At 31.3% G+C, this 14,751-nt stretch overlaps 1 protein-coding gene across 1 annotated transcript in view; it reads left to right on the forward strand.

Annotated features, from left to right (window-relative positions):
* TDRD3 (tudor domain containing 3) overlaps positions 1-14,751 on the forward strand; it is a 169,413-nt gene that overhangs the window by 38,058 nt on the left and 116,604 nt on the right. Inside the window, exons 2-3 of the mRNA XM_051983892.1 lie at positions 4,200-4,284; positions 6,372-6,437. Coding sequence (XP_051839852.1) covers positions 4,200-4,284; positions 6,372-6,437 — 151 coding nt within the window. The remainder of the gene's footprint in view (positions 1-4,199; positions 4,285-6,371; positions 6,438-14,751) is intronic.

Here is a 14,751-nt window from a genome sequence, read left to right on the forward strand (position 1 = left end):
GTTTCCTTTTTGATGAGTCTTCAGGACAATCAATATATAATGATTTTTCTTTTAAAAATTTGTTGTCAAATACAGTGTAAATAAGAAGTATGTATATATTTGATTCTGATAGATGGATTTCTTTTATGTAAATGTTGTCATTAGAATTGTTAGAATAATTTCTTATGCTTATCCATTTCTGATAATTTAAGGCTAAGATATTGAGAAACAGTGGTTTTAAACAAAGTTGCCAAACTTGAAGCCGACCAGTAAATTGAAAGATGTCCTTATAAACTCTGGCATTTAAATTAAACTTTAAAACTTGGCCCCTTCCTATTTTTTTTCAGTCTTTTGATGTATTACTCTGCTCCTTTGCTCTCTGTGATCAAACCATATTGGTTTATTTACTTTCTCCACTTTCCATGCCCCTGATCTGGATTGCTTTCCTTTTTCATGTCCATTTCTTGAAATCCCTGACTTCCTTCAAATTTCAGTCAAGTATCACCTATAACAGGATGATTTTGTCAGGCTCCTCCAGTTGCTAATTACCTTTCCCTCTAAAACAGTATTGATTCTATTTTGTATTTTTTTTTTTTTTTTAGGCCTATCTGTATATACGTTGTCTCCTTTACAAGTTTAAAAACTCCTTGAGAGCAGAGATTTTTTTTCCCCTTTTTCTTTTTATCCCCAGAAATTACAGCATCTAATGTGTAATAATTTCTTTTTAAATGCTTGTTGGTTGACTGAATAATTGAAACCAACCTTGAAACTTAGGCGAGAAAGGATCTACAGGTTGATGTTATCATGGAATATTGTATTTTAAGAGCTATGACTAAAGATGTAAACTTTTTAGCATATAGGAATCATAGCTCAGAGTTGGCTATGAGGCAGAATTTATAGATGTCAAGAAATAGTTCTAGGAAGTATTAACCATTATCTGTCTGGAAGCAGGAGTTCAAAATGTTGGGTTTGGAGCTTAGAATCAAATTTGAATGCATTGATTTATTAAAATATGCATGAGAGTTATATCAAATTATCAGTGTTGGAATATAAGAACAATTAGAATACTGCTTTTGATCCAGTAAGATTTATCTTTGCTTCCTTTTGTAGTGAGGACTAATTATTAGCTTAGTATGTGGGCTGGTTTTTAGCCTTAGGGGTAAGAATGAAGTGGAGTTAAGTATTATACTTGATAATAGTCTAGTTATGTTGGCATAGAGAAAGTTAAGAATATGACATTTTGGCAACCTTTAGGGGGATTACATTGTCAACCACACAGTCTGTCTCAACTATTTTCCATTTGTTTTTTAGGTAAAATAGTCTATGTTAATTTTTTTAAACATCTATTTACAAAAGAAATAGGAGAAAAATTGGTTTACTTTACCCCGCCCCCAGCAGCATAATTACTTTCACCCCTTGCTTTTTCCCCAGTTTCTACTCCCTCTCCCATCACAAAAAAGAAAACCCCAAGTTTCTGCTTCCCTCCTCCCCTCCAACACTTACCCTTCCACCTTAGGCAAGTCCTCTTCTCATTCTTCCCTGCATCTGTGATCCAGAACTGGGTAGTGTACAACGAAGCTACCAGCTGGCACTTTTTCCTATCACAGTGGAATGGGGCTAGTTTTGAGGATGCCTCAGTGTGGGTGCAGGTCTCCCTTTTGTCCACCCAGTCCCTATTGTCAGTAGACCTCTCTTGTTACCTTTTGCTGACCTGTGCCAAAGACTCCCTGTGACTTTTTCTGGATTTAAAACTATCTAATATACTTAGTTATTTGTGTTGATTTCTTATCCCTTTACCAGTTTGTAAAAATCCATTAAAGGCATGTATTTTGCTTGTTTAAACTTAAGACAGCCTAACACTTAACACAGTGTATCTAATAGAGCCTTTATAAATGATTGTTGTCTTGCATAGTATTTTTCTTTTCCTTGAATCTCACATAAAAAGACTTCCTATGTCCTTTTCTGCTGCATAGTTTGTTTGTACTTATTTAATATTTTTTGTATATCTTGTATTTTTTTCCCCTAAACTGTCAGCACCACAGTTCCAACAGCCTTGTCATAATTATCTTTGTATATTCTCCATTAACTGGCACAACATCTTAAACATAAGGACTAGTAGATGAATGAATGAATTCCATGTCCAAATCACCGTGCTAGATACTAAGGAAATATTCAGAGATGACTAAAACATGATCTTTGTTCTCATGGACTTTACAATCCAATAAGGCAGAGTTTTAGTCTTTGGCTGAAGAATAGAAAAAAGATTGTTAGAATATATGATGATTAAAACTGTAACTTTAATTTCAGTAGCACCTTGTTCTAATAAACTTTCTTAATACACCACAGATTTTTATATTCTTTAAGTCATTTTGATGACCACTTTTCTCCTCCTTACTCAGGCTAACTCCTTATCTATTTAAAAAAAAAATCAAATTATCTGCCCATTGACTCAGTGTTTTCATCTCTCTGAATATTGTCTTCTATTCATTACCCAGTTAAATATTCTTATTTTTACTTTTTTTTCCCCCCTGAGGTGATTGGGGTTAAGTGACTTGCCCAAGGTCACACAGCCAGGAAGAGTTAAGTGTCTGAGACCAGCTTTGAACTCAAGTCCTCCTGACTTCAGGGCTTGTGCTCTATCCACTGCACCACCTAGCTGTCTCCATGCTTAATTTTTTATTTATTTATTTTTTTAACATCAACTTCAGTTATGCTGTTTTTACCTTTTATTTTCTCATGTTTGGAAGTTGCATTGTTTGCAATAAACCACTGTCATGAATGGCTCTGATTAAAAAAAAATTTCATCACCTTTCCAAAGGTAAATCTCAATTTCCTTCCTCCTTCCAGGCAATTGGGATTAAGTGACTTGCCCAGGGTCACACAATTAGGAAGTATTAAGTGTCTGAGGTTGAATTTGAACTCAGGTCCTCCTGATTCCAGGGCTTTCACTCTATCCACTGCACCACCTAGCTGCCCCAAATCTCAATTTCTTAAGGTGGGGAAGGCAATAGACATACATTGAAGAGTTTTTAGCTTGAAAAGATTTGCCAGAACTTGCATTGTGCTGAAATAATAATCTCCACACTGTTATGAGTTATTCTTATCAGTGAAATCTTTTTTAAAAAGGGCTCAAAAGATATTTTTGATTTACAAAGTAAAATATTAATATAATATAGTTCCTGTCGCCCTCCCTTTCCTAAGAAACAAATAATTTAAGAAAGCATTCCCAATATCTTTTTTCAACCAGCAAATAGGCTTTAAAGATGGAAAAAAAAAAAAAAAAGAAAAAGATCTTTTTCCTAGTAAAGACTACATTTTACCCGGTGCTTATGAAAATGACACTTTAAGATATCTACTGAAGATATCTTTTGTAGAGAAGAACCAGAAGTAATAATCCTGGTTCAAAGACTAGTTAAGCTTAAAAAGTGCACATTAAGGAATTGTTTGTTTGTTTGTTTCCTTTAGAGCAGAGGTTCTTAACTCGAGGTCCATGAACTTATTTAAAAGCAAAACAAAACAAAGCATTTTTGAAAACTGTTTTTCCATCTAGTTCGTTTCCTTGTAATTTATTTATTCAAAAAAAATATTTTCGGAAGAAGTCCATACGTTTCAGCCAAGAGTTAAGCAACACAAAAAAGGTAAAGAGCCTCTGCCTTGGAAGCACATTAAGATAATACAAAATAATAAATGCTGATATTGTATTTTTTTCTTAGAGATGCTTAAAACTTGGCCAAAGAAATATAACTATCTATTAATAAATTTCCTCCTATAATACCTGAATAATCATCTAACATAATCATGTTATGATTACCATAGAGAATATGCAGTATGCATTTTACTTTAGGGCAGGTATTCTTAATTTTTTTGTGTTAAGGACTCCTTTAGCAATTTGTTGATGCCTCTGGATTCCTCAGGATAATGTCTTTAATTCCATAAAATGTAGCACATGGATTTATAAGAGAAATATTGAAATAAAGTTTTATTTCCTATCTCAATACTTGGGCATCTAGAAATCTTGTCTTATGGAGCCCAGGTACCTGCTGTAGTGAATGAAAAGGAGTAAAACAAGAGTTGTTTTTCCCTTTCATAGAATCAATTCATAATGGAATTTTTCCTATTGATAAAATGTACTACAATATATATATATTTTTTTGGGGGGGGGAGGAGGGTTGTCTTTTAATTTAAGTACTGCCACACTAAGCATTTTTGTTTTTTAACAGGTATCTTTCAGATGAAGGAATTGAAGCCTGCAAAAGTTCTCCTGATAAAGTCAATATAAATGACATCATCCTGATTGCCCTCAATGTAGGTGATATTTATACATTTTTCTGAAAGAATTTTTTGATTAACTTGCTTCATCCAAATACTGTATTTTGGAATATTGAAACAAAACATTTAGGATTTTATGATAATAATAGCTATTATTGCCTTAAAGTTTGAAAAGTGCTTTATAATTATCTTATTTGGTAACTTTAATAGAGATGAGTCTAAATTTTTTAAAACATGTCATTTATTTAATTTGTTATCTTAACTCTCAAATCTCAGAGTATCTGGCTTCACCAGAAATTGATTGATGTTTCTTGAACATATATAAAATTCATAGATAAGAAAATTTAGCAACTTATTTCTGAACCATAGAGTCTAAATTATAGATGTAATATTTACTATAGTTATATAATACGAATTGAAACTAACTACCCCATTAGTATTTATTTAAAACTTGAAAAATACCTTGGATTTTTATTTCTTCCAAAAAATTATAGGATCTGAAAAGGAAATAAAGAACCTATTCATATTTGATGATTTTTGATCTACATTTACCTATATTGAGATTGTTTTTTGCTGCATTTTCACTGATAATCAGTAATTTGGCTCATTAATATGGAATATGGAAATGGACAATAACATTAAAATATGTAAAATTTAAGTAAATGGCAAAACAAGGAAAGATTGGAGGATATGTATTCTTTTATAAGAGATTTTTAAAGAAATTAGGATTCCATAGTTACTCTTGAATCATTATTTCATACCATGATAATCTTCGTATTTACTCTTAACTTAGCTAAATATTCCATTTTCTTCCCTCACTTTTAAATTAACTTTTATTTTATTCTGTACTTAATTCATATACTAGTTTCCATTAATGAGCTTCTAAGTAATAATAAGCAGTAAAAAGTAAATTAGTAATTTGTACTAAGTTCTCATTTTTAAGCCATTTTAGTTAACTAAATAATATTCTTATAGTTTTATCCCCCACCCCCACTGCCTATTTGATCAATCCTATTCTCACCATTTGCTAGGGCTTTACATTGCAAAAGAGGTCAAAACTAAAGATACTGTATGATGGAGATTATAAGTGGAGAATATCTTTTTATTTCATATTTACTGTGTTTTATTTATGCTGTGTCTTAAATAAGTCTTAACATCACATTTTCTTTTTAGGAATAATCCTGCATCACTACTTATTGTTCTGTATTTGATTGTTTTGTGGATTTTGTTGTTGCTGTTTTCACATAACTTGTTTATGTGCATATTATTATTTTTTGAAATATAATTATATCATGATAACCCCTTATAATAAATGCCTTGTTATTCCATTGATTTTATTCTGTGTGTAGTGCTAGGTGCTATATTTCTCAGTCTTACACGACTTGTAGATTTTATCTGTTATTATATGTGAATTTTATAATAAATTCATCTGTAAATATACAAGTAAGCATTAGAATTGCTAAACTACTTGTATCTAATATTTTGAATTATATCACTGACCTTTAGAAAGATTAAAAAGTAAATGTGTTTTCTGAGACCTGCTAGCTTTCTTGGAGACTATAAAAAGAATTTATGTTAAAATTCTGGGCAAAGATTTGTATAATCTAGCTTCATTTTTCTCTGTCTCTTTTTTTTTTCTTTTAATTAATTAATTAATTGGTTGATTGATTTGCAAAGTACATGTATGGATAATTTTTCCAACATTGACCCTTGCAAAACCTTTTGTTCCAAATTTTCCCCGCCTTTCCTATCTGGCAGGTAGTCCAATACATGTTAAATATGTTGAAATACATGTTAAATCATACACACACACACACACACACACACACACACACACAGAGTTATCTTGCTGCACAAGAAAAATCAGATCAAGAAGGAAGGAAAAGAAAAACTGAGAAAGAAAACAAAATGCATAGTTTCATTTTTCATCATCATTTTTCTTATATTTTCTAGCCTTTCTGTGGAGAGATGTTATTTCAGAAGACATTTAATTTATTTTCCTTTTTGTTCTAGCATCTTATGAAGAAATTTAATTCTTTATTCCTCTTTATTAATTCTTTATTCCTCACAGAATTTAAATTTATTTTTCTGATTCTATTTTAATGATATCCTTTTTATTTTAGACAGATTTGAGAACCATTGGCAAGAAATTCCTCCCCAGTGACATTAATGGTGGAAAGGTGGAAAAGGTAACTTAGAATGCTAATATTTTTATTCTAATGGGAAAAATCTTTGGGATAATTTGAAGGATTTGGGTGATGTCTAGCTTTTTCTCCATTCAAATTGTTCAACATTATTTTCATAGGGAAGAATAAGATAAATTCTTTTGGTTTCAGAATTTAAATGTACCATTTCAGTAGGAAGCTGAGAAGTTTAATTTAAAAGGTATCCTGTAAGCATGATTTTGAAGGAAACAAGGACTTATGAGGGGTAGAGATAAATTCCATGTGCATTCCAGGTACAGAGAACTGTTAACAGTTCTTTGTGTGAGGAACAGCAAGGTCATTTTGGTAAGACTATAGCATCTGGTAAAGAGTATAGTGTATAATTAGGTTGAGGAAAAAAAGTGTCAAAAGTCCTGATTTAGGATGGTGATAATGTGAGTAATAAGAAGGAAACAGCCACAAATGATGTTGTGGAGGCTGGTTAAATTAATATATAATATCTTAGTAGTGTCTAATTGTCTTACTAGAAACTACTTTATTTAAATCTTTGTACCTTCTTGAAAAAATATGCTATGCACATAAGTACTTAATGATTGTTAAATGAATAAATTAAAATAGAGTGATATACAAAATATGTTGGACTTTAAAGTTTTGTAATTGTGCCTTTTTTTTTTTTTGATTTCATGTATTGTCATCAAATCTCTTATTTGTGAATATAATAGCACAAGAAAGTAAGGAAATAGAAGAGAACAATGAAGTTAGATGTGCTAGTACATTGCAAATGATGTTCTTTCTACTTTTTGCCAGCTTTGAAGAATTGAAAATCTTTTTTTATTATAGTCTTTTCTTCCCTCCCCTTTTTATGGTATTGCATATTATCATGATATTATTAAAATCATCACATTTATGGATCTTGAATATACTTATGTACCTATTATCTTTTCCCATTAGAGTGTAAAGTCTTTTTTTTTTTTTTTCTTCAGAGATAGACTTGTTGATCAGTGAAATAGGTTAGGTTTACAGGACAAAATAGTCAATAGCTATAGCAATCTAATGGTTGACAAACCCAAAGACTCCAGCTTTTGGGATTAGAACTCATTATTTGACAAAAAAACTGCTGGGAAAATTGGAAACTAGTATGGCAGAAACTAGGCATTGACCCCACACTTAAAACCATATATCAAGATAATGTTGAAATGGGTTCATGAGTTAGAAGAGTGATATTATAAGATAATATGAAGAACATAGGATAGTTTACCTCTCAGATCTGTGGAAAAGGAATTTGTGACCCAAGAAGAATTGGAGATCATTACTGAATACCAAATACATAATTTTGATTATATTAAGCTAAAAAGTTTTTGTACAAACAAAACTAAGGCAGACAAGATTAGAAGGAAATTCAGTAAATTTGGAAGATATTTTTACATTTAAGGGTTCGGATAAAGACCTCATTTTCTAAAATATATAGAGAATTGACTCATTCATAAGAATTCAAGCCATTCTCCAATTGATAAATGGTAAAGGGATATGAAAGATAATTTTCAGATGAAGAAATTAAAACCATTTCTAGTAATATCAAAAAGTGCTCTAAATCACTATTGATCAGAAAAGTACAAATTAAGACAGTTCTGAGATACTACCACACACCTCTGAGATTGGCTAAGATGACAACTGGAAAAGATAGTGACAAATGTTGGAGGGCATGTGAGAAAACTTGGACATTAATACATAGTTGATGGAATTGTGAATGGATCCATCCATTCTGGAGAGCAATTTGGAACTATGCTTAAAAAATTATCAAACTGTGCATAGAGAGTAAAGTCTTTAAGGTTAGGGGCTGCTTTTAATTTTCCTTCATATCATCAGACCAGTGCCTGCCCCATCATGAATGCTTAATAAATGCTTATTGGTTCATTGATTTTTCTATTTCATTTTCCACATCATTTTAATATTTATACAAAACAATTCTGACAAAAAATTTCCAAATATTCTTTTTTGAACTTTTGAATTTAGCAATTATCAGTCAAGAAATTATTAAAGGTAGCATAGGGTAGATATAGGAACTAGAACTGTTCTTTTATTAGTATAGATGAGATGAGAGATTTCCTTTTACCAACATTGGGGCATTTTTAGGTAAGGAAATTTAAGCTCCCAGGAATAAAATGACTTGCCTAGAGTCACTGAACTAATAAAAAAAACAAGCCAAAATCTGATCCACATTTTTTGATTCTTTTCAAACTCTGTGCTGTTTTTGTGCACCACTATTTACAGAGAATGCTTTATGTTTGTATAATATGAGAGGGATGCCAGGCTGGCACTTATGTAGCTTTTATATTTAGAAAGTTATCTTCAGTACTGAGAAACCAAGCTGTCCTATCTATGTATACAACCAATATATGCCAGAGGGGAGATTTGAAATTGTTCTTATAGTGGTCTGATTAAAACCAGCTACCCCTTTTGCCATACTGCCTCTCATTGTCACATTTCAGTAAAATATGACGTGTTTCTAAATTAAATGAAACATTTCTGAAACATTTCTTTTTGGAATATCATGAGATATCTTATATATAGCCTCTTTACCATTTCTATACTTATACCAAAAATGTTATTGCACTTCAGGCTCAGAGGTAAGGTTCATTGTCTATAGGCTTGTTTGGCTTTAATTTGTACTGAAAAGCCTGCTTTAGTGGAGCATGTATTTAGTTCCCATATACTAAAATGTTTATTTCCCACAGAAAGATTGATTGAGCTAGAAGGTATTTTGAGAAGTCATATAATCCATTATTTGAAGTTCAGACACATAAAAATATAATCTATTTTTAAAGATACTTAGAGAAATGGATTCTATAAATTCCTTTAGTATTCCATAGTTAACAATTATAAATATCATGAAACTTTTATTATATTTTGCCTAAATTCTTTGTTGTGATTTAAAATTTATTATCTCCTATTTTATTTTTGGAGGAAATGGAGAGCAGCAGGTTACTTTTCTTTATAAAATAATTTTATATACTTTGAGACTGATAATTCACTCCATCTTCCAAGTACTTTATATTCTAAATTAATTAAGCTTAACTCTTTGAATTTATTTTTACTTTGGAACCTTTTATTTATATTCCCTTTTCTTTGAAGTTCACTCCACAGTCTCAGAATTTCTGACAGGTTATAGACTTTCTTAGCAACTAATCTGGAGGAGGTATAACTGTGATTAATCATATCTCTTATATTCAACAATGAAAGTGATTAAATCCTATAATGCTGCTGATCAAGTAAGTCTTAATGCTTCCTAGTATTTGCTTTCTTAGTATCAGTCCTATGTTGGTTCTTCTGTACCAAATCTTATCCTTCTAAATGTCCTTTTTTACTACCACTTGGAAAAAATACCCTTACTTAAGAAATAGGCAATGGAAAGAAGCAGGGAATTTCATTAATTAAATTAATTTTAATATAATTCTTTTTAAAAACATTTGTTCTTTTCAATACTATTTGCTTTATGATCATGTAATTAATGATACTAATAGTGAGAATATTCTGGGAAAAAAGTTTTTAGAAAATATAAAGTTTCAAAAGTAAGAAATAATATGAAGCTCTCGCTCTGAGATCCATTCTTTTTTCAGACATTCTTTTTTATGAGAAAACTTAATATGTATAAATATTAATTTAGAGAAAAGGTAGTTTGTATTGTATTTTCTGATAATTTCAAGTTATTAATGATGTTGATGCGTGTGTGTGTGTGTGCATGTGTAATTTTTAGGTTTTTTAAGTTTCAGTTTTTTTTTTTTTTTTGTTTTGTTTTTTGTTTTTTGCAAAAGGGCATTGAGGTAGGTATTTCAGATGTTATACTCATTTTTTAAATGAGAAAACTGAGATTTGAAAAATTGCCATTTAAATTTAATCATTAACTCGAGGAACTATTATTTAAATCTAAGTCTTTTGATTCTCCAAGTCATTTTTCTTCCTACTAAATTTCAGAGTTACAGAAGTTTGGGGATAGGCACATAGTAGAGTATACACACTCAGTAAATATTTCTTAAATTGAATTATATGAAATTGATTTATTCAATGCAGTTTTCTCATATGTAACAAGAGGGAATTGGACTTTCTCGTTCCCTGCCGACCTATCTGGCTAATCCTCAGTTTTCTTTTCTGGAATTTTATATGGGTCATGCCCACCAAATGTGGCTGTCTCCAAAGACTGTCATGGTACCTCTTTTTCCTTAGTTAACTTATCAGTTCCTTTGGATTCAATTTATCACTTCTATTAGATTCTCTCAAACTTGTTAAAAAATGAATTCATTATTTTTCTCTACAAACCTTTCCACCTTCCAAATTTATCTGTTACTGTTGAGGGTGGGTGCAACTATATATCTCTTTATCCAGGCATGAAAATTAGGTATTACTCTCAGTTCTTCACTCTAATTTACATCCTATGTACAATCTATTGCTACAGCCTGTTGATTTTAACATATGCTCCTCTTCTTCTCTGCCACTGCCACTACTGGGATCATCATCTCACACCCAGACGATTATAGTAGACTGTTGTTTGGTCTACCTATTTCATTTCTCTTCCCATGTTAGTTTTTTGACTCTTCAGTTTTCAGTGTTCTTAAATCTCAGGACTGATCATGTTGCTTCACCTAATCAACAAAATCCAGTGGTTCCATTTAATTTTCAGGATCAAACATAATCCAGGATTAAATCTCTGATGTTGGAAGGCCTTCATAACTTTTAGACTGCTTTCTAGTATTCTCACTTTACCCTCTTCCTCTTTCCTTTCCACATATCCAGTGACCCTGCCCTTGCTGTTCCTTGAATGAGGTATTCCATATTCTGACTATTTTCACTGGCAGTCTCTCAATTAAGGAATGTTCTGCCTCCTTATTTCTCTCTGCCTTGTCTTCCCTGCCTTTCTTCAAGTCCTTACTAAAATTCCATATTCTTCAAGAAGGCTTTCCCTTTCTATTTTAATTTTTAGTGCCTTCTCTGTTTTACTTATTTGCAGTTTATCCTGTATGTGGCTTATTTGTTTATACTTATTTGAATATTGTTTTTCCCATTAAATTGTGTGCCCATTGAAGCTCCTTTTTTTTTTTTTTTGGTATCTCCAGCACTTAACACAGTCCCTGGCAATGTAATAGATTTTTTAAATTTTTAAAAATTTTTATTTTATTTTATTTTTATTCTTTAAATAACTTTTTATTGATAGAACCCATGCCAGGGTAATTTTTTACAGCATTATCCCTTGCACTCACTTCTGTTCCGATTTTTCCCTTCCATCCATCCTCTCCCTCAGATGGCAAGCAGTCCTTTACATGTTGAATGGGTTACAGTATATCCTAGATACAATATATGTGTGCAGAACCGAACAGTTTTCTTGTTGCACAGGGAGAATTGGATTCAGAAGGTATAAATAACCTGGGAAGAAAAACCAAAATGCAAGCAGTTTATATTCATTTCCCAGTGTTCTTTCTTTGGGTGTAGCTGCTTCTGTCCATCCTTGATCAATTGAAACTGAATTAGCTCTCTTTATCGAAGAGATCCACTTCCATCAGAATACATCCTCAACCAGTATCATTGTTGAAGTATATAATGATCTCCTGTTCTGCTCATTTCACTTAGCATCAGTTCATGTAAGTCTCTCCAGTCCTCTCTGTATTCATCCTGCTGGTCATTCCTTACAGAACAATAATATTCCATAACATTCATATACCACAATTTACTCAACCATTCTCCAATTGATGGGCATCCATTCATTTTCCAGCTTCTAGCCACTACAAACAGGGCTGCCACAAACATTTTGGTACATACAGGTCCCTTTTCCTTCTTTAGTATCTCTTTGGGGTATAAGCCCAGTAGAAACACTGCTGGATCAAAGGGTATGCGCAGTTTGATAACTTTTTGAGCATAGTTCCAAATTGCTCTCCAGAATGGCTGGATGTGTTCACAATTCCACCAACAATGTACCAGTGTCCCTGTTTTCCCACATCCCGTCCAACATTCCATATTATCTTTCCCTGTCACTCTAGCCAAATTGTAATAGACTTTTAATAAATGTTTATTGACTGTCTAAATACTTTTTAGCTAGATGGTGCTCACATTCTTAAAATGCAGCCCATTCTATTGATGTGTAGTTTTAAATTTATGGTAAATTTTTCCTTTTCGAACCAAAATCCATAACTCTTTTATAATGGTTCTTTCCTTTAAAATCAAACTACAGAAATTTGGCTACTTGAAGGAAATTATCATATTTCTTGTCTTCTCAACACCAAACTTATAATTATATTAGATGAAAGTATATTTTTCTTTTTTCTTTTATATGCTACCAATATGAAGAACTACTAAGTTTCTAAATTGAAGAACTTGTAAAGTTTCATATTTAAATGATCTAAAAATAAATCTAGATAAATGTAAAAAGTGTTTGAATGGTATAAGCTTGGGAACATTTTAAAGAAGACTGACAACTTAGGATTCTGTATTATTAGTTTTATATATTTATAGTTTTTTTTAAGACAGGGATTCTTAGCCTTTTTGTTTTTTATCAATCTGATAAAGAATATAGACATTTTCTCAGAATATTTTTAAGTGCATAAAACAAAGTTGTTTTTACAAAAGAAATATATTCGTTTTATTTTTAAAAAATATGTTTAAGCTACACCCAAAGAAGGAACACTGGGAAACGAATGTGAACTATTTGCATTTTTGATTTTCTTCCCGAGTTATTTTTACCTTCTGAATCCAATTCTCCCTGTGCAACAGGAGAACTGTTTGGTTCTGCAAATATGTATTATATCTAGGATATACTGCAACATATTTAACATATATAGGACTGCTTGCCATCTTGGGGGGGGGTGGAGTGAGGGAGGGGAAAAAACGAAACATAAGCAAGTGCAAGGGATAATGTTGTAAAAAATTACCCTGGTATGGATTCTGTCAATACAAAGTTATTATTAAATAAAATAAAATTTAAAAAAAATATGTTTAGAATCCTTAACATATATAGAATGCAAAATTAAAATCATTAAATGATTCCAAGTAAACCACAAAATAAGTACCAAAAAGCCTTTGTCATGAAACCAAAATATATTACTTAAAAAATTATAAATCTTAAAGAATTGAACAACCTGATATGATTGTTTTCACAGCAATAAATATCGTAACCAAGGTGAATGGTTAGTTGTTTAAGAAAAACAAAAAACTTTATTTTAAAATATTTTATAACCAGAAGATAATGTGAAGAAATTGGGAGTTTAGATATTAAAAACAAAACAAAACAATCATCACATTAAGGGTACTTTGTCTACTTGTGTAAGATTTATGGTCCTAGACTGCAAATGTGGACCTAAATTGATTATGAGAAATTAGTATAACATGTCTATTATACTCAAAGTATGAGCATTACCAGTATCAACCACAAGATGGCTTTGCTGCCTTAAAATTTAAAGTTAGTACACAGTCTTAAGACATTTTTGTGAATTTGTTTAAAGACATAAAAATTTTCTTCTATACGTTAGAGTAGGTTCTGTGAATTTGTTACCCAAAAGTTTACGTTTCTTTATTCTTTACATCAAATAGCATGATTTTTCTAGTTTTCATTTTAATGAAATGTTGAACACATTTTCAGTGAAATATATTGTCAAACATTAACAAGTTGTAGCTATCAACTAGTTTAATTACCAAGAATTATTGTTATTGGTAGCGTTTACGTGTAGTTTTAAACATAGTATCTAGCACTTACATTTTTTCAAGATTTTGATGATTGAAATTTAAAAACTTTCAGAAAATAATCTATAGGTTTTTTAATAAAAGGGAATATTAAGGAACTGATACCTTTTTTAAAAAAAAATAACATTTTACCAAGGACAGGCACTCTGCAGACATTTTCTCATTTGATCCTTACAGCAGTCCTGTAATGTATGTAATCTGTTTGACAGAAATGGAAACAATGGCTCCTGATCACACAGTTATTAACTGAAAGAAGCAGAATCAGAAGCCAAATTTTTCTGACTCTAATCTCTTACTGTACCATAATGCCTCTCAGTTGGGAAGGACATGTGTGAGATTTTCCCTCATTATTTCTTCCTTTTTTTAATAAAGATCCCAAATCATATTGTTTACTTGTTTGCTTCTTGATTTCTATTTATTATTTACTGTATCATTCTCCTGTTTCATTCTGGTAGCGTTATGAAGCAATAAAGAGAGTGAATAATAGGATAGTAAGTAAGAGGGGAAGAGCAAAGAAGGATAGTAGCTGCTGATTGGTAGAAACGGCTAGATCATTTTTGTTCCTGGATATTTCCCATGGGTTGATGCTGATGTATCCTTGTGATTGGCTTGACTA

Source organism: Antechinus flavipes, chromosome 3 (assembly GCF_016432865.1).
Source record: "Antechinus flavipes isolate AdamAnt ecotype Samford, QLD, Australia chromosome 3, AdamAnt_v2, whole genome shotgun sequence".
Lineage (NCBI taxonomy): Eukaryota > Metazoa > Chordata > Mammalia > Dasyuromorphia > Dasyuridae > Antechinus > Antechinus flavipes.